The sequence below is a fragment of the Sus scrofa genome, chromosome 6 (assembly GCF_000003025.6).
Source record: "Sus scrofa isolate TJ Tabasco breed Duroc chromosome 6, Sscrofa11.1, whole genome shotgun sequence".
Lineage (NCBI taxonomy): Eukaryota > Metazoa > Chordata > Mammalia > Artiodactyla > Suidae > Sus > Sus scrofa.
Genome location: NC_010448.4, coordinates 13,492,679 through 13,515,339, shown reverse-complemented (window position 1 = coordinate 13,515,339; position 22,661 = coordinate 13,492,679). Strand labels below are relative to the sequence as shown.

At 45.1% G+C, this 22,661-nt stretch overlaps 1 protein-coding gene across 1 annotated transcript in view; it reads left to right on the top strand.

Moving 5' to 3' along the window:
- COG4 (component of oligomeric golgi complex 4) overlaps positions 1-22,464 on the top strand; it is a 31,567-nt gene extending 9,103 nt beyond the window's left edge. The window contains 14 exon segments of the mRNA NM_001244337.1: positions 2,268-2,373; positions 2,883-3,040; positions 3,904-3,962; positions 6,460-6,593; positions 9,341-9,459; positions 10,003-10,169; positions 10,977-11,142; positions 16,617-16,679; positions 19,221-19,337; positions 20,250-20,342; positions 20,911-20,994; positions 21,192-21,293; positions 21,543-21,671; positions 21,892-22,464. Of these exon segments, the coding sequence (NP_001231266.1) occupies positions 2,268-2,373; positions 2,883-3,040; positions 3,904-3,962; positions 6,460-6,593; positions 9,341-9,459; positions 10,003-10,169; positions 10,977-11,142; positions 16,617-16,679; positions 19,221-19,337; positions 20,250-20,342; positions 20,911-20,994; positions 21,192-21,293; positions 21,543-21,671; positions 21,892-22,026 (1,632 nt within the window). The 3' untranslated portion in view covers positions 22,027-22,464.

Genomic DNA, 22,661 nt, shown 5'->3' with positions numbered 1-22,661 from the left:
TCCAGTGTTGCCGCAGGCTGTAGGGTAGGTTGTAGATGTGGTCCAGATCCCACATTGCTGTGGCTGTGGCATAGGCCAGCAACTGCAGCTTGGATTCAACCCCTAGACTGCGAACGTCCATATGCCACTGATACGGCCATTAAAAAAAATTTTTTTTTAAACCAGGCTTGCATTTCAGAAACTGAGAGGTCACTTAAGTTTAAAACTGGGAGTTCCCGTGGTGGCGCAGTGGTTAACGAATCCAACTAGGAACCATGAGGTTGCAGGTTCGATCCCTGCCCTTGCTCAGTGGGTTAACGATCCGGCATTGCCGTGAGCTGTGGTGTAGGTCGCAGATGCGGCTTGGATCCTGCGCTGCTGTGGCTCTTGTGTAGGCTGGCAGCTATAGCTGCAATTCGACCCCTAGCCTGGGAACCTCCATATGCTGCAGGAGCGGCCCAAGAAATGGCAAAAAGACAAAAAAAAAAAAAAAGATTAAAACTGAAAAAGAAACAGATTCCAGTTAAAGTCTCAGTCCACCCTCCTCCCCAAAACCTTAGATGAAGAAAAGCAAATATCAGTAGGCATGTGTGCACAGGGTTGTTGTTTGTTTTTTAACTATGTATCAGAGTGCATTCCCCCCACCGGCACCCAGTTCTGTACAATGGAACACTACTTTCCCATTAAGAAAAATGAGATAGTTCCATATGTGCTGACATAAGTGGTTTGTTAAGTAATAATATGCTATTGCTCCTGTTTAAAATAAGAGGGTGTCGATAAAGATGTATACCTGTATAAGCATAGGATATTTTTGGAACAGTTAGCAGTAGTCACCTCTCAGGAGGAGACTTAGACCAAAAGACATAAGTAAGAGGAAGAACTACTTTTTACCAAAAACTCCTTTTTTTTTTTTTTTTTCTTGCCTTTTTAGGGCCGCACCGGCGGCATATGGAGGTTCCCAGGCTAGGGGTCCAATTGGAGCTGTAGCTGCTGGCCACAGCCACAGCAATGCAGGATCCAAGCCACGTCTCTGACCTATACCACAGCTCACGGCAATGCCAGATCCTTAACTCACTGAGCAAGGGCAGGGATCGAACCTGCAACCTCATGGTTCCTAGTCCAATTCGTTAACCACTGAGCCATGACAGGAACTCCAAAAATTCCCTCTTTCTTTTGAATGTTTAAGTGTGTTGTACCCATTCTAAAAATTAATTAACTGGGGAGTTCCTGTCTTGGCGCAGTGGAAACGAATCCAAATGAGAGCCATGAGGGTTCGATCCCTGGCCTCGCTCAGTGGGTTAAGGATCCAGCTTTGCCATGAGCTGTGGTGTAGGTTGCAAACACAGCTCGGATCTGGTGTTGCTGTGGCTCTGGCATAGGCTGGCAGCAACATCTCTGATTAGACCCCTAGCCTGAGAACCTCCATATGCTGCAGGTGTGGCCCTAAAAGACCAAAAGACAAGAAAAAAAAATTAAAATTAAAATTAAAATTAACTAAAAAAATAATAGTTGGTAATGGTTAACTGAAAAAAGTGCTAGTGCTCCCAAGAGCTGCTGATCCTGCTGCACCACAGTGGGAACTCCTGTGGTCCTTTTTTTTTTTTTTTTTGCTCTTTAGGGCCACACTTGTGGCATATGGAGGGTCCCAGGCTAGGGGTTTTATAGGAGCTACAGATGCTGGCCTGCGCCACAACCACAACAGCGTGGGATCCAAGCCACGTCTGCAGCCTACGCCACAGCGTTCAACGACACTGGATCCTTAATCCACTGAGCAAGGCCAGGGATCGAACCTGCAACCTCATGGTTCCTAGTCAGATTCATTTCTGCTGCAGCATCATGGGAACTCCAGTACTTTTTTTGTAATCAGTACTTTGTCATCTGAAACCTGGAAATGACTTCTGTTAATCAGTTTTAAAGTCCCTTTCTCAGTATACCCAGATTCCTTGCCCTGCTAAACAAAGCACCATTAATAACAACTTTGAGTTATACTTTGAAACAGTTATTGAAACTTGCAACTCTTTCCCTAGTTTAATGGCAATAGACATTATCAAAGAAAGGAAAGCATTATTTATACCTCCCAATGGAAGAAGAGTTACCACTGTGTTAAGTTCTTTGTCTTGCCTGAAGCCCAGACAACTCAGAGCCCCCCAGAAACATTCTTCTGTGCTGCTTAGGTTTTCAGGCATCAAGGGACACATGGAAAAAAGAAAGCCAATGGCAGGTCTTTTTGGAAAACAGAGGCTGGCCTTTGATCTAAGAAGTATTTGTGGATTTTCTACTTTTTTCAGGTGGCCAGTAAAGCTGAGGAGAATCTACTCTTGGTTCTCGGGACAGATATGAGCGATCGAAGAGCTGCAGTCATCTTTGCAGATACACTCACTCTTCTGTTTGAAGGCAAGCCTCTTTCTCCACCCTCCAATACTGCTCACACCTGCTTCCTAGATTTTCTTCTTTTCTCACTAGTTTGATTCCTTTAATTTAATCTTATGGTTTTCTATGTATTGATTTATTGGAGAATTAACTTCCCAATTCAGTATCTAACAAGCAAAAATTAGAATCTTTCAGATGCTTTGATTCTCCCTAGCCCTCAAGACCCAAACTCTGAGTCAATTTAACCCTAAAATATGTGGGAGAAGAGTGATGCTCATTTCAAAAGATACTCCTGTAGAAACTTTCCATATAACTTATCAAATGTCTGCTAGTATACCAAACATTGTGCATATTTAACAGATTTGCTCAGCCTCTCCTGGCACTGACAAGAACCATTTTTTTTTTTTCATTTGGGGAAGTAAAACAGCCAAAAAGGGTTGTGTTAGATCCCAGGTCAGTCCTGGATAGAAGAAAGGAGTTTATCTTGCAGGAAGAATATTTGGAATCCAACCCTCTCACTCTCTCCCTTCTAGGGATTGCCCGAATTGTGGAGACCCATCAACCAATAGTGGAAACCTATTATGGGCCAGGGAGACTTTACACCCTGATAAAATATCTTCAGGTGGAATGTGACAGACAGGTGGAGAAGGTGGTAGACAAGTTCATCAAGCAGAGGGACTACCATCAGCAGGTGAGCAGGGGACGCTTACAGGTAGTTTGGAAGCAGACATTAGCCAGCGACACTGAATAGAATAAATTGCAGGGGTGGGAGGAGTGAAAAAAGATGCAGCTGGGAGAAAAATGCCGAATGCAGACTGGCCTGCATGTTGCCCCTCACCAGCTTCACTTGAACTTGAGGTGTTATATCAAGATGATGACGGCCTCAGTACAAGACTGAGAAGGAAATACAAAGGGCTTCCTAAAAGGAACATAACAGAAGCATTAGATCACTTCTCTATCACAGAATATCCAACAAAGCCTTCTGGTGATTTGATGAGAATTTTATTTTTTAAGGTTTTATTCAGTATTAAGTAATTTGTCGCAGATTTCTCCTTCGATTCTTGAATACTAAAGGTAACATTGACTTTTTCAGAACGTTGTTTCTCCAAACCTTTGAGCAGATAAACTGTAGGAGTAGCCCCACACAATTTTATTCCTAGGAGACTCTAGACAGTAGTCCATTGGAACACCACTAGCATCACTTTTAAGTGTGATACTATAGGTGAACTTTAGCCTGTAATCTTTGGGAAGTTCCCTTGTGACAAAGCAGCTTAAGGATCCTGCATTTCTGCAGCTGTGGTGCAGGATGCAGCTGCAGTGCGACTTCAGTCCCTGATTCTTGGAACTTGCACATGCTGAGAGTGTAGCCCAAAAAAAAAGAAAGAAAAAAGAAAAAAATCCTTGGCTCCTCAACCTGAGAGCCTACTTTTTGGCTTGTCTGTTAAACAAACCAAACTTAAACATTCTTATGCCAGAAGCCTGGAGTGACTTGCAAGAGGCAGATAGAAGGGGTAGGGAGGGGAAGAACATTTTCATTTCTGTGGTGTATTGCAGTTCCGGCATGTCCAGAACAACTTGATGAGAAATTCTACATCAGAAAAAATAGAACCAAGGTAATAATCCTCTTTTCTTCAGCACATAAGAGTTTGACTTGGTAATCAAGTATCATTCAGAGACTACTCTCTAACAGTGTGGTTTATGTTTAAATATACTTTATCTGTGACTCTTTTTTTAATGAAATATAGCATATAAAGAAAAGCACATGTATAGCCTTTGTTTTGTAAAGAATAGATCGTCAGCAAGACTTTTGAAGTCCCCAAAGTGACTCCTCTCCTCTCCCTCCCCCAAAGATAACTACTGTCCCATAATTTTAAACTTTAACTTTTTTCTAGTGAAAGTAACATATGCTTATTAAAAGAAATTCCAGAAATTCCCATTGTGGCTCAGTGGGTTCAGAACCCGACTAGTATCCATGACAATGCAGGTTTGATCCCTGGCCTCACTCAGTGGGTTAAGGATCCAACGTTGCTGTGAACCGTGTTGTAGGTCGCAGATAGAGCTAGGATCCTGTGTTGCTGTGGCATAGGCTGGGAGCTGCAGCTCCAGTTCAACCCTAGCTTGGGAATTTCCGCATGCTACAGGTGCGGCATTAAAAAGAAAAAGAAAGAAATTCCAAACATAAAAATGTATTCATTCAATCAACAAATTTTTACCAAATACATACTATATACCAGGCATTGGTCCTTTCTTGGTACTGGGGATATGTCAGCAAACACAACAAGCAAAACAGACATAATTCTTTCTATGTGGCATCTATAGCTTATAAAGAAGACAAATAATAACTGACACACCTATAGAGTGTACTATGTGCCAGACATTGTTCTAAGCACTTAACAAATATTAAATCATTTAATCCAGGGTTTCTCAGTCTCTGTACTATTGGCATTTTACCTGTATGATTTCTTTTTTTTTTTTTAATCTTTTTACGGCCACACCTGCAGCATATGGAAGTTCCCAAGTTAGGAGTTGAATCAAAGCTGCAGCTAAGGCCTATGCCACAGCCATGGCAACATCAGATCTGAGTGGCATCTGCAATGTATGCCACAGCTTGCAGCAACACTGGATCCTTAACCTACTGAGCGAGACCAGGGGTAGAACTCACATCCTCACAGAGACAGCATCAGGAACCACAACAGGAACTCCGTAGCTGTATAATTTCTTTGTCGTGAAAACTACCTGTGCCTTGTATTATGTTTATCAGCATCCTTGGCCTCTACCCGCAAGATACTGGTACTGCGATGTCATCTGCCAAATATACCTGGAGAGATAAAGTCACCGCTATCTGAAATCACTGATTTAATCCATAAACTCTTTTTATAGATGAGGAAACTGAAGCCTGTAGAGGCTAAGTGACTTGCCCAGGATCGTACAACTAGAAAGCAACAAAGCCAGGAATAGAATCCGAGCAGTCTGACTCTAGAGTTGGTGCTGTCGATTACAATATATTAAGTATAGAGTACAGAGAAGCATGAATAAAGGGATGTAACCTAAATCGATGAAGTTCAAGGAAAAAAATCCTGAGGAAATGACTTTAAATCTGAAACTTCAAAAGTGGGGAGTTCCCTCCTGACTCAGTGGGCTAAGAACCTGACAATGTCACTCTTGTGGCTTTGGTTACAGCGACAGCATGAGTTTGATCCCTGGTCTGGGAACTTCTGTATGCCACGGATGCAGCCAAAAAACCTCCCCCACAACAAAATAAATAGGAATAAGAGGTGAAATGTGTTCCAGGTAGAGTGAGGAAAGCACGTGCAAAGACCCGGTGTGTTTGAAAAACTGAAAGACGGCCAGTATTGTTGAAGTGCTGAGAGTTGGGGAGAGCCTTATATGAGATGCATCTAATGAGGCTGTTAGGCCATTCAGTGTCTTGTATCCTAAGACCTATGGACATCATATGATTATGATATGACCAGGTTTATGTCTTGAAAAGATCTCTTGGACTTCAATGTGGAAAAGAGTTAATTTTGTCTATGATGTGAGGGAGAAGATGAACTTCATTCTTTGCAATGTGAGTTTTGTTATCCCAGCACAATTTGTTGAAAAGACTGTTCTTTCCTTATTGAGTTGTTTTAGCTTTCTTATTGGAAATCAGTTGATCATAAATATGAAGGTTTCTGGACTCTCAGTTAATCTGTATGTCTATCCTTATGCCAGTAAAACCACACTGTCTTGTTTGCTGTAGCTCTGTAGTAAATTTTAAAATTGAAAAGTGTGAGTCTTCCAACTTTTTTTCCCTAAAATTGATTTCTTCCACATGAAGCGTATATAATTTTTATTCAAACCACTAACAAAAATACATCTCCCAATCTTTTATTTAGCCCTGACAGGATTTTAGGGGGTGAATAATTCAGGTGACACATGTAAATGGAATATGTTGTTGACAGCTGTCTCTGATTATAATTGGGCCAGCAGAGCTAGGATGACCGTCTGGCAGAGCTGACCCTTCTGGGCCCAGTGGGAGGGGGGAGTTTGGGACTGTGTTTGCCCTGTAGCTCTTATATCTGAAGGAATCCAGTCTCCTGCTTATTCCTTCCACTCCGTGTGTCTCAGGGAACTGGATCCTATCTTGACTGAGGTCACCCTGATGAATGCCCGCAGTGAGCTGTACTTACGCTTCCTCAGGAAAAGGATCAGCTCGGATTTTGAGGTGGGGGACTCCATGGCTTCAGAGGAAGTAAAACAAGGTAAAAGGCATTTCCCATGTTCTCTGGGATGGGTTGGAATATAGTTGGCACTGTTTTGTAATAGTTAAGCCACAAATCTTTTAATAAGAAAATAACTGGGGCTTTTGGTCTCTGGTTCTGTGGACAGACTGACTCCCAGGAAGAAATCTACACTTAGCAAATTTTAGAACTGGGTTGGATCTTTGAGGCCATCTAATCATTTTACTGATAAGGGAAGCTAAAGGCAAGAATGGTTAAATGATTTTCTTCTGTTCTTTTCCCCACACCGTGTTTCCTCACCAGCTCAGAGTTAGGGATTGGTGTTAAGTAGGTGATATGTGTACACTATAGATGGACAGATAGATACGAATACAAAGACAGATATAATTCCATGAGGACACTTTAAGGAATGAGAGGAATATTATACAACTGGATTGTGGCTCTTATTAAAAACTTTATAAAGCTACTTAAAAAAAATCATTGAATTACACATATACAGTGGGTGAATCTTATGGTATATAAATTATATCTTAGTGTAATACTGAGGTGTAATCTTGAGAAAAGAATATATATATAAAGAAAGCATTTCATTCTTTCCCTCAGTCTCCCAGTTCCCACAGTCTCAATTTTTGAAGCAAAAAATATGTTGAATAAAAACATGTCATAGTCTTATTTCACTGACAGATTAACGCTCTAGGTTTTTAAGGAGACCATTTAATTACTACTGGTTAAATATATCCAGGTTTCCTAAATTGGAAACCTGAAACTAATCTACCATCTATGGCATTCTGCATGGCTTGTAGCAATAATGCAAGGCAAGGGTTTTTTTTGTTTGTTTGTTTTTGTCTGCACCCACAACATGTGGAAATTCCTGGGCCAGGGATCAAACCTCTGCCATGGCAACAACCTGAGCTGCTGCAATGGCAACACTGGATCCTTAGCACACTACACCACAAAGGAACTCCCAAGGGAATTATTTGTATGACCCAAGTGGTAATGCCTTGAATTTGTATTTAAGGAAAATATAATCTCATTTAGGGTTTGGTGCTGACTGCTATTAGTAATGACCATGTATGTTCACAGTTATGCTGTTTAATACAGAAGCCACAAGCCACATGTGACTATTTAAATTTAATTAGCAATAAATAAATAATTTTAAAAAAGAAAATTTAATTAGGAGTTCTCATTGTGGTTCATCAGGTTATGAACCTGACTAGTATCCTTAAAGATGTGCGTTCAATCCCTGGCCCCACTCAGTGGGTTAAGGATCCAGTGTTACTTCAAGCTGTGGTGTAAGTCACAGATGCAGCTCGGATCCGGTGTTGCCGTGGTTGTGGTGTAGGTCCCAGATGCAGCTCAAATCTGGTGTTGCTGTGGCTTTGGAGTAGACCTGAAACTGCGGCTGTGATTCAGCCTCTAGCCTGGGAGCTTCCATATACCATAGATGTGGCTGTAAAAACGAAGAAAAGAAAAGGAAAAAAAAAAATTTTTACTTTGGTTCCTCAATCATATTAAGCACTTTTTTTGTTTTTTTTGGCCACATCTGTGGCATGTGGAAGTTCCCAGGCCAGAGATCGAACCTGGAACACAGCAGTGACAATGCCAAATCCTTAACCAGTAGGCCACCAGGAACACCATATAATAAAGCACATTTTAAGTGCTTAATAGTGGCTATCATATTAGACAACACAGATTTAGAACACTCCCGTCAACATGGATTTAGATTCCCCTTACTACAGAAAATTCTGTTGGACAGCACATTCTTTTGGTTAGAGAATGAAATGTTCTGTACCTAATATATTAGTCTTTGGCCTGGAAATGTATATCTTTTGAGTCTTAATAATTCTAAGGAAAAAATAGAAAAGAAGTAGTAAGTTTTTTGTACAGTAATATTAACTAAAATTTCCAGTTACTATGATTCCCAGTTATCTCTAATGACAGAAGTTTGAAAATAACCCAGGTGTCTAAAAATAGAATAATTTCAAAAATAAAGACTCTCTAGGAGTTCCCGTTGTGGCTTAGCAGGTTAGGAACCTGACTAGTATCCATGAGGATGCAGGTTTGATCCCTAGCCTCACTCAGGTTAAGGATCCAGTATTGCCTCAAGTTGTAGTATAGGTCACAGGTGCTGCTCAGATCTGATGTTGCTGTGGCTGTGGTATAGGCCTGCAGCTCCAGTTCCACCCCAACCCAGGAACTTCCATATGCCACAGCTTTGGCCCTAAAAAGCAACAAAAAAAAAAAAAAAAAAAAAGTAAGTTAAAATGAAGACCAGGCAAAGCTATGTAGAAACACTGAAATATTTATTTTATATATATATACATTTTTTTTTCTTTTTTCTTTTTTGTCTTTTTAGGGCTGCACCCGCACCATATGGAGGTTCCCAGGCTAGGGGTCAGATTGGAGCTATAGTTGCTGGCCTACACCACAGCCACAGCAACTCAGGATCTGAGCCATGTCTGTGACCTATACCACAGTTCATGGTAACACTGGATCCTTAACCCACTGAGCAAGGCCAGGGATCGAAACTGATCTTCATGGATGCTAGTCAGATTTGTTTCCACTGAGCCATAAATGGGAACTCCTGAAATATTTATTATATAATTTTTAAACAGAAGACAAAATTGTATTGGTACCGTGATTATTAGCCATATAAATTATGTACAGATATTGAACAGAGACTAGAAAGGAACGTGAAAATATGAGAAAAGTTGATCTATTTCCCTTGGGGAAGAAGAGTGAGTATTCCTTTCCTGGCTGTCCCCTAGAGCACCAGAAGTGTCTGGACAAACTCCTCAATAACTGCCTACTGAGCTGCACCATGCAGGAGCTAATTGGTCTCTATATTACCATGGAGGAGTACTTCATGCGGGAGACTGTCAACAAGGTAGGACAGAGGACACATCCCTGGGACATGGGGCTTCCTGTCCAAGAAGCCAGGCTGAAGGGAATGGCTGAGACATGTCATATTTCTTGGTCCTGCTTTGAGAATACCCTTGCATGTAGACTGAGTGTACTGCTTTAAAGGGCATCTGTGGAGTGGTTGTGCTCCTCATGGACCCAGCTGGGACTTCTTTCCCAAGGATCACAAAAGAGCACCTTGGCTCCTCAGGGAGCTTCCCTGCCTCCCTGAGGACATATGTGGGTGAGGAGCCTTGGGGAAGAAGGGCCTCACCTGGTGTCTTACATCCCATGAAACAGATGCTCCCAAGACAAACGCCCTAAATAATTTCTTAACACGGTGATCGGTAGAAAAGTGAGCGATTTTGGCAAAGAGGAGCCACACTAACCTGTGACCAGAATAAGCTATGTTGGGAAAAACATGGACAAGGTACAGAAAAGGGGGCAGAGCCACGGCCTTTTTCAGAACTGTGTAGAACAGTGACATGCAGAACTGGGGCCCTTATTGGGCGCTTTGCTTTTTTCCCAGGCTGTGGCTCTGGACACCTATGAGAAGGGCCAGTTGACATCCAGTATGGTGGATGATGTCTTCTACATTGTTAAGAAGTGCATTGGCCGGGCTCTGTCTAGCTCCAGCATTGACTGTCTCTGTGCCATGATCAACCTTGCCACCACAGAGCTGGAGTCTGACTTCAGGTATAGTTGATGCCCTTTCTACTTTCTAGGAGGCAAAAAGGTCCTAATAGTGATTGATTCCTGAGGCCCATTTTGTTTCTTCCTTTTTTTCCTTATGATTCTAGTTCACTTCTATTCAGGATATAAGCTTCTATCCATAGCACAGCATCCTTGACTCCAGGCAGTTGTCTAGCAACCAGACATTTTATAGGCCACATCTGTGTTCCCTGGACTGGATTGGAGGAGTTACTAGCCCTCAGACCTAGGAAAAAGAACAGATGGCTCTGAGGAAGGCAATAGTTGTAGCACTGATAGTTGCCATTGCTACAGGCCAGGCATTGTGCTGATTTCCTGTTTCTGTTCAGTCCTAAAAATAACCCTATGAGGTAGGAACCACTAGGTCTTTTTTGTAGATGAGGAAACCGGGGCTCAGGGAGAGCATACATCTCAAATGGTAGAATATGGAAGAGAGTCTGACTTTCAAAACTTATTCTCTCATCAACACTTGCACTTGAAAGGTAGTGCCTTTCACTAAGCTGTACTGCCTTCTCTTGTGGAGCTCAGTGGTCTTAAGTGAAAGTCTCATAGGGAGTAAAGAGTTGGCCAGTCTCTTCTGTGTGTTGTTGTCACATCAGTGAGTCCTGGTGGCTGTCATATCAGTTGACCTCTCTCAGATCTCGGCTGCTCAAGGTCTCCTGTGATCTCAGAGATGGTTATTCCCCCGAGAGAACAGTTCATGCTGCTGGGTCAGGACAGTGAGCCCTCTGGTGCTGCTGTCCTGGAGGCCAGCTGAGCGCTGTCAATCCTTATATGCTCTTCTGCCCCCAGGGACGTTCTGTGTAACAAGCTGCGGATGGGCTTCCCAGCCACCACCTTACAGGACATTCAGCGTGGGGTGACAAGTGCCGTGAACATCATGCACAGCAGCCTCCAGCAGGGCAAATTTGACACTAAAGGCATCGAAAGCACTGATGAGGCCAAGCTCTCCTTCCTGGTAGGTAGGCCCACAGGCCCAGAGCTGGTCAGCATCTCTCAAAAGGTTAAACTAGCCGCAGTATAATCAGCTTTCAGCTGGAGACGTTCCTCTCATGTTTATATGGAAGGGAAACTCCTTTAGGGAAACTCCTCCTAGAAGGTTCTGATACCGTTTCTTACCCAGGGAGCTGTTTCAGAGCAGCATGAGCCAAGACATGCAGTGTTCCCTGCCTGGAAAGCTGAGCACCTTGGCTCTCCTCAATGCTCATTCCGAAGAACACAACCTGGCTGTTTAGGGGGCTCCACTGAGTATCAAGCCTGGATTACATCTGTGCTAGGCTCCCAGACCACTTTTCTGAGGACATCCCACAGCATGGGTTGGGGGTGATTCTTTAGGCCTACCAGAATGCTTTCCTAGCACTCTTCATAGCCTTTTAACTTACTCTGAAAGGTGACCTTCTTAAAGCCCTGACTACCCAGAATGACAGATGGCAGCAAGTCTTACCAGTTGTGTGACAGCTGGGAAAAGCAAAGCATGGAAAGAAGAAAGGCTTTATACAGGGTAACAACCAGTTTGTGGTGAGCCAAAAAGAATGCAGATGAGTCCTGAGCCTATGATCAGGCCTTCATGGCACATGCTATCTCGGCATGTGTGAGTACAGTGTGGTCAGAAGTCATTCTGCTCTACCCCTGCATTGGCCACACTCTGAGTCTTCTTGGCTCCTGTGGTTCAGAACCTGAAAGAAACATCCAATAACAGGGCTCTCAATCAACAATCTACAAATTGGGTTTCTGAATACCCTTGGGTTGGATGCAAAAATGTATACATTTTTTTTTTTTCTGGAAGCAGGGTCCTTAGCTTTTATCACATTCTTGAAGGGCCTATGACACGAAGAGAGTTGAGATGTTTCTTTGAGAAACAGAAACCTAAACATGCTAATATCTACCCTGTCACTTGTGCAGGGCAACCCACAGTAACAGTCCTCAGATAGATCCCATATGAAGGCTATTTAGGCAGCCCCACTTTCTCTGTCATTGAAAATATTTTCTCTAAGCATAGATTCTCTCAATTTGGTATGTCATGGTTGTTGCAAAAAAGTATCAGCTCCAAGTAATTACTGCTTCTGCAATGCGGTACCTTTGGAACACTTGACTAAAATGTCTGGCAGCCAGCTTTGTATGATCAAGAACTGAAAAATTTTTCATTCTGTTTGCATTCTACAGAACTTGCTTTCATTCTCTCATTTCTGGCTTAGAAATGACTCCTTACTACCCACCACATCAAAACTGGCCATCTTTGGAGTTCTCACTGTGGCACAACGGGATCGGTGGCGTCTCTGCAGCGCTGAGCTGCAGATTCGATCCCTGGCCTAGTACAGTGGGTGAAGGATCCAGCCCTGCTGCAGCTGCAGCATAGGTTGCAACTATGGCTTGGATCTGATCCCTGGCCTGGGAACTCCATATGCCACAGGGTAGCCAAAAACATTTTTCTTTTAATTAAAAAAATTTTTTTAATTAAAAAACTAGGTATCTTTGCCTGGCAGTTTGTTAAGGGCCTCCTGAATCTAACCACCCTATCACTCTAGTCCTGTTTCCCACCCCTTGGCTCCACAAGCCCCATTAGGCTGGCTGCCGTGTATACACATTTGTTGCTCCCATTCAGACAGCTTCGTTGTTTGAGGGTCCAGAAGATAAGGCCAACAAGAAAAGATCATGCTAAGTGCTTGGCGACAGTTTTCTAGTTTTCCTGATGCCAAGTACTTAAAATGTCATCACTCCCACTGTAGGGCCTATTTCTTATGTCACTTTGATTCATTTGGCTGTCAAGATGAATTCCCCAACAGTCTTGATACATCATTCTCTGTGAGCTGAGGATAAGCTCACTGTGAGCTGAGGATAAGCTCAGTGAATCCATGCTTACAAGGACTGTCAGTACAAGGAAACTTTGAAATCAATACCATTTGGACCCAAATCCATTTTTCCCTCATGACAGGTTTTTCTTATGCCCTCAAATGCCTTAGAAACATTTATGGTGTGGCCTTTATCCTTGAGCTGTCGTGACATTGCAGTTATTTCTTGTGATGTTAGTGGCCTTGTGTTGTGACATGCTGATGAAAGGCCTTTAAATCTTAACCATCCACCATGAAAGCGGCCTCAGTGACAAGGGCAGTCTTCTTGTGGAAGATAAGAGGGACGTCCTAATCTCAATCCCTCGGGTTCCACGATTCTTCTTTCACCCTCAGATTCCAGACTCGTCTCTCAGAATATGAGCTCATCTCTCTCCCTCACCCCTCCTTGCTGGTCATGCCACCAGCACACCAGTTCAAAGGCAGTGTGATCTTCTCCGACTCTGATTTCCCTACACACAGCCTCTGCATTAACATTCCTGAACCACAGCTGTGTTCATGCGACATTCACCCACTTTAAGTAATCCTCAGGGCCACCCCGTTGTCTACAGGACAGCATTAGCACCCACCTTCCAGGCTGACTTCACCCATCTCTGCAGCTCCATCCCTTGCCATTTCTCTGCACTTCTCTGTGCGTTGACTCCTAATCCTCAAATACTTTGGGGGATTTTCTGCCACTCTGCCCTTGCTTGTTATCCCTTCTCCAGAAGATAGTCATTCATTCAACTTACTGAGAAATGTCTGTTGTCAGCCACTGATTTAGGTTTTTGAGCTGTGCTGCCCAATATAATGTGGCTATTTAAATTCAACTTTAAGAGTTACCGCTGTGGTACAGTGATTTAATGATCCAGCATTGTCTCTGTGGCAGCATGGGTTCAAGTCCCAGCCTGGTGCAGTGTGTTAAGGATCTAGCATTGCTGCAGCTGTGGCTCAGATTCAGTCCCTGGCCCAGGAACTTCATTTATGCCTCGGTATGACCATTAAAAAAAAAAAAAAAAAATCCAATTCCTGAGGTTCCAGCCACATTTCAAGTGCTCAGTAGCCACACATGGCGAGGAGTACTGTACCAGACAATTCAGATTTAAAACATTTCCATCATTAAGAAAGTTCTGTTGGACAGGAGTTCCCATTGTGGATCCCTGGCCTCACTCAGTGGGTTAAGGATCTGGCGTTGCCATGAGCCATGGTGTAAGTTGCAGATGCGGCTCGGATCTGGCGTTGCTGTGGCTGTGGTGTAGGCTGGCAGCTGTAGCTCCCATTCAACCCCTAGCCTGGGACTCTCCATATGCCGCGGGTGCGCGCCCCCCAAAAAAAAGAAAAAAGAAAGTTCTATTGGACAGTGCGCTATGCTAGAGATATGGCTGTAAAGAAGACAGACTAGATCCCTGCCTTCGTGGAGCTCTCATTCTAGTGTAAAAGGCAAACAGGAAACACAAGACAACATCAGATAATCCCAAGTACCATTAAGAAAGTATCAAACAGGACACTGGGCTGGAAGGAGGCCAGTGGGAGTGGAGGAATGTTCTCACCCTCCTCTCCTGTCAGAATTATGTTCCAGCCTTTTAGATCCGCTCGATTATGGACTCTGCCATGGAGTTTCCGTCAATGCCTTCGTCCAAAACATTTGTTTCTTTCCTCTAAATGGTCGTAGCAGCTTGTACCTTAATTATCACTTTTGTCACATGCCGCTTTTCATAATCAGTGTTTCTGCACCAAACTCATCAATAAGGCAGTTGAGTTTTTTTTTTTGTTTGTTTGTTTGTTTTGTCTTTTTGCTATTTCTTGGGCCGCCCCCGCAGCATATGGAGGTTCCCAAGCTAGGGGTTGAATCGGAGCTGTAGCCGCCAGCCTACGCCAGAGCCACAGCAACGCAGGATCCGAGCCGTGTCTGCGACCTACACCACAGCTCACGGCAACGCCAGATCGTTAACCCACTGAGCAAGGGCAGGGACCGAACCCGCAACCTCATGGTTCCTAATCGGATTCATTAACCCCTGCGCCACGACGGGAACTCCGGCAGTTGAGTTTTGACAGAAGGAGACCTTGGCCTAGACTGGGGAGACGTAAAATCTAATCCTGACTCTAGCATTGTCCGTCTCTGAATTTCGGTCCTCCTACCCTGCTTTATTTTTCCTCATGGCAATTTTCCCTGCCTCACATTTTATTTATTATCTGACTTCCCTTCTGGAATGTAAATTCTGTAAAGGGGTAGATTCTATCAACTGCTTGCTTTTAAGTACCTAGAACAGTGCCTGGCACATATCGAGCACTTTATTTTTTATTTTTTATTTTTTTAGGATTTTTGCATTTTTACTTATAAGATTTTTTTCCATTATACTTGATTTACAGTGTTCTGTCAACTTCTACTGTACAGCAAAGTGACCCAGTCATACACATATATATATTCTTTTTCTCACATTATCCTCCATCATGTTGCATCACAAGTGACTAGATATAGTTCCCTGTGCCATACAGCAGGATCTCATTGCTTATCCACTCCAAATGCTATAGTTTGCATCTGTTAACCCCAAACTTCCAGTCCATCCCACTCCCTCCCCCTTCCCCTTGGCAACCAAGTCCATGAGTTTCTTTTCTGTGGAAGGGTTCATTTGTGCCGTATATTAGAGTCCAGATATAAGTGATATCATATGGTATTTGTCTTTCTCTTCTAACTTACTTAGTATGAGAGTCCCTAGTTCCATCCATGTTCCTGCAAATGGCATTATCTTGTTCTTTTTTTATGGCTGAATAGTATTCCATTGTGTATATTTACCACATCTTCTTAATCCATTCATCTGTCGATAGACATTTGGGTTGACTGGGAGTTCCCTTGTGGTGCAATAGATTGAAGATCTGGCATTGTCACTGCAGTGGCTCAGGTCACTGATGTGGTGCGGGTTCATTCCCTGGTCTGGGAACTTCTGCATGCTGCAGGTGCAGCCAAAAAAAAAAAGTTGACTGACCTTAGTGAATCATTTCACCTTCTTAGAAGTCTTGTTTCCCCCTGTGAGCTGGCTTGATAATACAGGTGACTCTTGAACAACATGAGTTTGAACTGCATCCACTTATATGTGGATGTTTTTCAATGATAAATACTACAGTACTACACGATTCATGGTTGGTTGATTCTGCAGATGGAGATGTATGCTGATTTTCAACTGTGCCCCAACCCCTATGTTGTTCAAAGTCAACTATCCTTGTTTTGCAGAAAGTATTTGGCAGAGCCAGAGAACTAATGGTTGAGAAAATGCCTCATAGGTGATAGGCTCTCAGGAAGCATTTCTTTAATGAATGCCAGCCTTGGCATCTCTGTTCTGGGCTTGGAAGTTTGGAGCCCCAGGACTGCTCCTAGACCTTCCTGCCTAAACATGGAGCAAAAATGACCTAAAACCTTGGGTCACTACCTCTGAGACCAGATGGCTTTGCTGCCTTTGTGTCAGGCCCAGGAGAAAGGGCGAGCCTGGTTCACCATTCTGCCCACTCTGAGACCTGAGCCTCAGGAGTACAGCTGTCAGCCAGTCTGACCTTGGAATGGGTACAAATAGCAGTGAGCAGGAAGTCACATTCTTCTGTCCTTGTTGCCCAGGTGACCCTGAACAACGTGGAAGTCTGCAGTGAAAACATCTCCACTTTGAAGAAGACACTGGAGGTACAGGACAAACTGCCTATCAGCTTTCAGTGGCTGCAGCCTCCCCAGGCCTCCCTTTAAGAGCAGGTCCAGTGCACTCCTCCTGGTGGGGGCTGTGGCATTCCCTGGCATTGAGGCAGCTCTTCTTCAGAGTACTTGAGGGGATTCATTAGTGATTGGCATGGTAGCAAGGTGTCTCTGAACTGTGGGAAGAGCTCTAACCCAGGAATTGGAGATCAGAATTCCGATTAGCTCTTCCAGCATGCCACCTGCTTGGTCTGTGACCTTGGACAAGTCCTTAACTCCCTGAGCCTCAGTTCCCTCATCTAGGCAACAAGATAGAGATCTCTCTTGCCCTGCTTTGGGTTGGGTGGCCAAATAAAAAAACAGGGTTGTGGTGATTCCTTGTAGAACAGCAGGTTAAGGATCCAGCAGTGTCACTGCAGTGGCTTGGGTCACTGCTGTAGCGCCAGTTCAATCCCTGACCAATCTTCCGCATGCCATGGGTGTGGCCAAAAATGATAAAGTCCTCTATAAACACTGAGATTAAGATGATATAGGGCTCACTTAACCCCATAGAGCCAAGTGCTATTATCATTTTTTAAAGGAAGGCCACATAATATAGTGGAAATTCCTTGGGCTTGGAAGTCAGGTACCCGTGAGTTCAAGTATCCACTTGACCACTAGCAGTTGTGTGGCCTGAGGCAAGTTCTGTAACCTCCCTAAGCCTCAGTTTCCTCTTATGTAAACAGGGAGAATGGTCTCTGCCCCTCAGGTTTGTTGTGAGGCTGAACAAGATCTTGTAAAGCACCTGGTACACAAGCAGCATCCAGCTGTAGTTAATGACTGTACTAGTAATTACAATAATAGCATGGTGCAGTCACTTTGTTAAGTACTAGAAAAGGAAGAACCCCAACTCTCCCCTACTCCCAAACTCTGCTTCTAGGAGAGGAGGGAAGTCAGGATCCTGTCTTCCCACCAAGCACTCATATCAGGGAAGGTGCTTTGCTATAGAGGCATGAGGCTCAGCGCTGAGCCCGGGGCTAAGTGTTGCTTTTAGGGCCGGGGTGACTAGGGAGGACAGGAGCCAGCAATGAGAAGAGGGCCCAGGAGCTGATGAGGTTCCTAAGGGAAGCTCAGAGAGAGCAGTCAGGTTTGCATACTACCAGATTAGGAATTTACCCCCCCAAAAAAAGCCTTAAAATAGAATAAAATAAGAGCAATATTCATCAAGTCCCAAAAGCATAGTGTCTTCCATGTTTAAATGTTCAACATAGTTACTGTCGTCATTGTTTTTAAGTCATGGCATTAGATTGTATTCCTCACTTTTTCCTTAACATTAGTGTGCTGGATTTTAAATTAAATTCTGAAATGTTAGAAATTCAGAACTGAGCCAGCAGAATTAACCAAGTGAAAAGGTTAGCAAAGAACTGAAAATACAGTTCCCATAAATCTCACCCCTCTTCAATTTGCATCATCTGTATTCTTTCTCAGCAGTCCTTTGAGATAGGCAGGTCAGGTGGTATGATGTCCATTTTACAGATGAGGTCCAAAGGCTAGTTAAAAACAGTAAGTCTTGGGGATGCCATGGGGCTGAGGACCTCTCCCTACTAGATTGATCTTTTTGCAACTCTTCCTCAGTCCTGCTCCTACTGTAGCCAAAACAGCACAGACCGTTAAGCTACAGGAAATATGGGAAGGTCCTGACAACCCAAGGCACCTCCCCCTGTGAAGTTCTCTACAGATGGGCTGTAGGGTGGGGATTAGGAACAGGTGCTCTGGAGCCCTAATTCCTAGCTTGAATCCCAGCTTCACGACTTACTGCTGTGTGGCTTTAGGCAAGTTACTAACTTCTCTGTGCCTCAGTTTCTTCATCTATGTAGTATAGTTGATAATAGTACATACTTCATAAGAAAGGTGCTTCTACTAATAAAAGTAAAATGCTTAAAACTAGGCCTGGCACATCTAATCACTTAAATCTTGTCTATGGTCATGACAATCTCCCTTGGGCAGCCAGACAAAACTATTTAAGAAGCAGAAACTATTACAATAGCCAGTATCTTCTTAGCGCCTACTGTGTGCCAGGCACTGGGCTAAACACTTTGTGCATCATCTTATCCAACTCTCACAACTACCATGGGAACAGGAATTTGTGTCCCCATTTTACGGACAGGGAAATTGAAGCTCAGAAGCTTTAAGTCACTTGACCAAAGTCACTCAACTAATACATGGCTGAGCCAGGATTTGAAGCCAGGAATGTCTAACTCTAAAGGTATGAAAAAAACTTTTGATATTTGTTTCTTATTCACACCCCTGACACCAGTAGCCTCATATTACAAAGGCAGAAGTGGGAGCCAAGAGGCTAGCCACAGGATCAAATCCAGGTTTCCTGAAACCAGCCAGGGTTCTGGCCTCAGACTGACCCGAGCTGTTCCCAGAAGAGGCTAGAACAGGAGAAACAACTGGTTGCATACTAGCCTCCTCTGCACCCTCCCCTCTCTGGGCCACCCCTCCACGGCCCAGGTGTGCTCTGAAGCCTGATGGCTGGGTGTTCTCCCCTAGAGTGACTGCATGAAGCTGTTCAGCCAGGGCATTGGAGGCGAGCAGGCCCAGGCCAAGTTTGACAGCTGCCTTTCTGACTTGGCTGCCGTGTCCAACAAATTCCGAGATCTCTTGCAGGTAAGCCCCCGGTTCTACTGCTGGCTGACTACTGGGCCTGTCTGTTGCTCTGAGAATACCATTACTGGGTTATCATGGGCTCTTGCATATTAAAAAATGGGGCAGGAGTTCCCGTCGTGGCGCAGTGGTTAACGAATCCGACTAGGAACCATGAGGTTGCAGGTTCGGTCCCTGCCCTTGCTCAGTGGGTTAAGGATCCGGCGTTGCCGTGAGCTGTGGTGTAGGTCGCAGACGCGGCTCGGATCCCGTGTTGCTGTGGCTCTGGCGTAGGCCGGTGGCTACAGCTCCGATTCAACCCCTAGCCTGGGAACCTGCATATGCCGCGGGAGCGGCCCAAGAAATAGCAACAACAGCAACAACAACAACAACAGACAAAAAGACAAAAGACAGAAAAAAAAAATGGGGCAGAAGCAGGGGAGGAGGCGTGAAGGAGTAGAGTACAAGCCACTGAACTTGTGTGCATCCCAGTTGAAAAATAAAGGTTTTCAGCAGCATAGCTGTCAAGGTGACAAGCCAGCATTTGGTCCTCTAGAATCTCTGTTTGGCCTCCGCAGTGCCAGGAGCGCTCAGAAGGATACTCAGGAAATGGAACCACATGGTTACTCAGCTCTGCATGGCCTTAGCAAAAGGTGCTGCTTCATACCAAGAAATCTTTTCATCTTGGAGTTTACTAAACCAAGTCCATGGCCTCGTCTCTGGCGTGGACCTGAATTGGCGCATGTCTGGAAAAGAACGGGTTGTTCCTGGCCTCTTTGATTAGCATAATCTCTGTTAGACTTCAGACAGGGCCTGCAGAAATGCCTCAGAGCTGGAAGAATGCCCTGATGGTCAAAGGACGGATGGAGCAGGAGAAAGGGAAGGGAAGTGGACCTGTGCCTTCTGTGTCTGATGTGTCTCTGCCTTGTCCTACAGGAAGGGCTGACAGAGCTAAACAGCACAGCCATCAAGCCGCAGGTGCAGCCTTGGATCAACACCTTTCTGTCTGTCTCCCACAACATTGAGGAGGTCAGTCTGACCACAGACAGCTGTCAAGCCCAGGATTACCCCTCATTCCCCAGCCCCCAACTAGAGGGCAGTGGAGCCAACTGAACAGACTAGACCTTACATGTTTCTCAGGCCCACTTCCCCCACCCTTAAGACTAGGCTCCTCCCAGAAACGGGTTGTTCCTGCAACCAGAGGGCTCCAAAAGACATCTAAAAGGAGTTGCCTTGACCCGATACATTCTCTTTTGTTGAGGCTCTTTTTGCCCAAGCTCTCATACACTTGGGAGCTTTTTTTTTCCCAAACCTAATCATTTCATTCCTATAAAACATGAGATGCAAGAGGGAATAAACTGCTAGGAGTTTTACCATATTGTGTGGGCCATGCGGAAGCCCAGGGCCATTTGCTGGTTAGAAGTGTGATGCAGAAGCAGAAGCAGTTTCTCCAGCCTGGTTTAAGCTGGCTTTAGGCTGGATGAGTCATAAGCTACAGGAGCTGTTTTCTTAGAAGGGTGGAAGTTGGGGAGTGGGAGGCAGTGACTAGTACTTCTTGGAGGAGCTCCTGGTGACCTACCTTGTTTCCTGACAATAGGAAGAATTCAATGACTATGAGGCCAATGACCCTTGGGTACAGCAGTTCATCCTTAACCTGGAGCAACAAATGGCAGAGTTCAAGGTGAGCAGGGACCCTTGGGACCAGCCTATGGAATTACCCACCTCTGCTCAAACCAGTACCTGAGGCTTCCTATCACATTCCTGCTGGGAACTCTGGAAGCCCCTCCAAGCCCCAGCCTATAGAAATATGCCTGAAGACTCCTATGGAGGCAGAGGGGCGAGGTGGGACTCCCATTGCTGTCTAACCTCTTTGTGCAGGCTGGCCTGTCCCCAGTCATCTATGACAGCCTGACCAGCCTCATGACCAGCCTTGTTGCAGTCGAGTTGGAGAAAGTGGTGCTAAAGTCCACCTTCAACCGGGTAAGGTCAAGGAAGTACCGGCCCCCATTCTGATGTTTCCCCTGTAAGGAAGACAAGTCTGTCTCCTCTGTCTGCTATCCCTAGGCCCTGCATATCTAGGCTCAATCCTGCCCTGAGACATTGAAGCCAACTGAGGCACCATCTGAGGCCCAGCTGGCCTTGCAGCCTAGCCCTGAGCAAAACTGGGAGCCAGTTCTGCTTGGCCAGAGGCCCAGGCCTTGAGCAGTGACGGCTCGTGTTCTCTTACAGCTGGGCGGCCTGCAGTTTGATAAGGAGCTGAGGTCACTCATCGCCTACCTCACCACAGTGACCACCTGGACCATCCGAGACAAGTTTGCGCGGCTCTCCCAGATGGCCACCATCCTCAATCTGGAGCGGGTATGTGGGGCTCCCTTGGCCTGGCCAGAGAACAGTGACTAGGAAGAGAAGCAGAGACAAAACGTGGATCCCTGCCACTCCCTCCAAACCAAGTCTCCACTAGCAGCCCAGCTGTCAGCCACCTTTCTTCCTGGGTTCCCTTGCTCTGCCTCTGGTGGAGCCCAAGGCCTTCACTCAGGATAGTTCCTCTTTGCTGACTCATCTCCGTTCTTCTCAACAGGTGACCGAGATCCTAGATTACTGGGGAGCCAACTCCGGCCCATTGACGTGGCGCCTCACTCCTGCTGAAGTACGCCAGGTGCTGGCACTGCGCATAGACTTCCGCAGTGAGGACATCAAGAGGCTGCGCCTATAGGTGCCAGGGTGAGCGCACTTGGCCCATCCCACTTCAGGGCCCATTCCCTAAGTGGCCACAGCCCAGGAGCTGGGCAAGGCTGCTTGGCTTGGGGGAACTCTGACAGCCCAGACTGTTCCACTGCTGGCAGCAGGGAATCAAGGCCTCAACTCACTTCACCCTCCGTACTCAGACCTGTGAGGGGTGTGCACTGGAGGACACTTCCCCCCCACCAAGAGAGGTAGGTCCCTCTTGGCTCCTAATGAGGTGGGAAAGCCGAGGCAGGCCTGCCTTCTGCATGAGTGGTCACTCTTTCGGCCTTGGACACTGCAGCAAATGGGCTGCCTCCCTGCCAGCCCTAAGGGACTTGGGTTTATCCGGAGACCTAAGGAAATAGGTTTACTCTGAGGAGAGGCTATGATGTTTATTATCACCCTGAATAAAGACACTCCTTGGAGAGATGCCAGTGTGTTTTCCAGGAACGGCTGGATGCTACAGGGCAAGACAGGTCTACCCGTTGCAATGAAATGTGAAGGCAAAAGTCTAAATCCACAGTCTCCTCCCACAAGAGCTGCGCATGGCCACCGCCAGGACCTAAATAATAATAGGTGCCTTATCCAATCCCAGACCCTCATCTCCTCTTGGGCCCTCAGCAC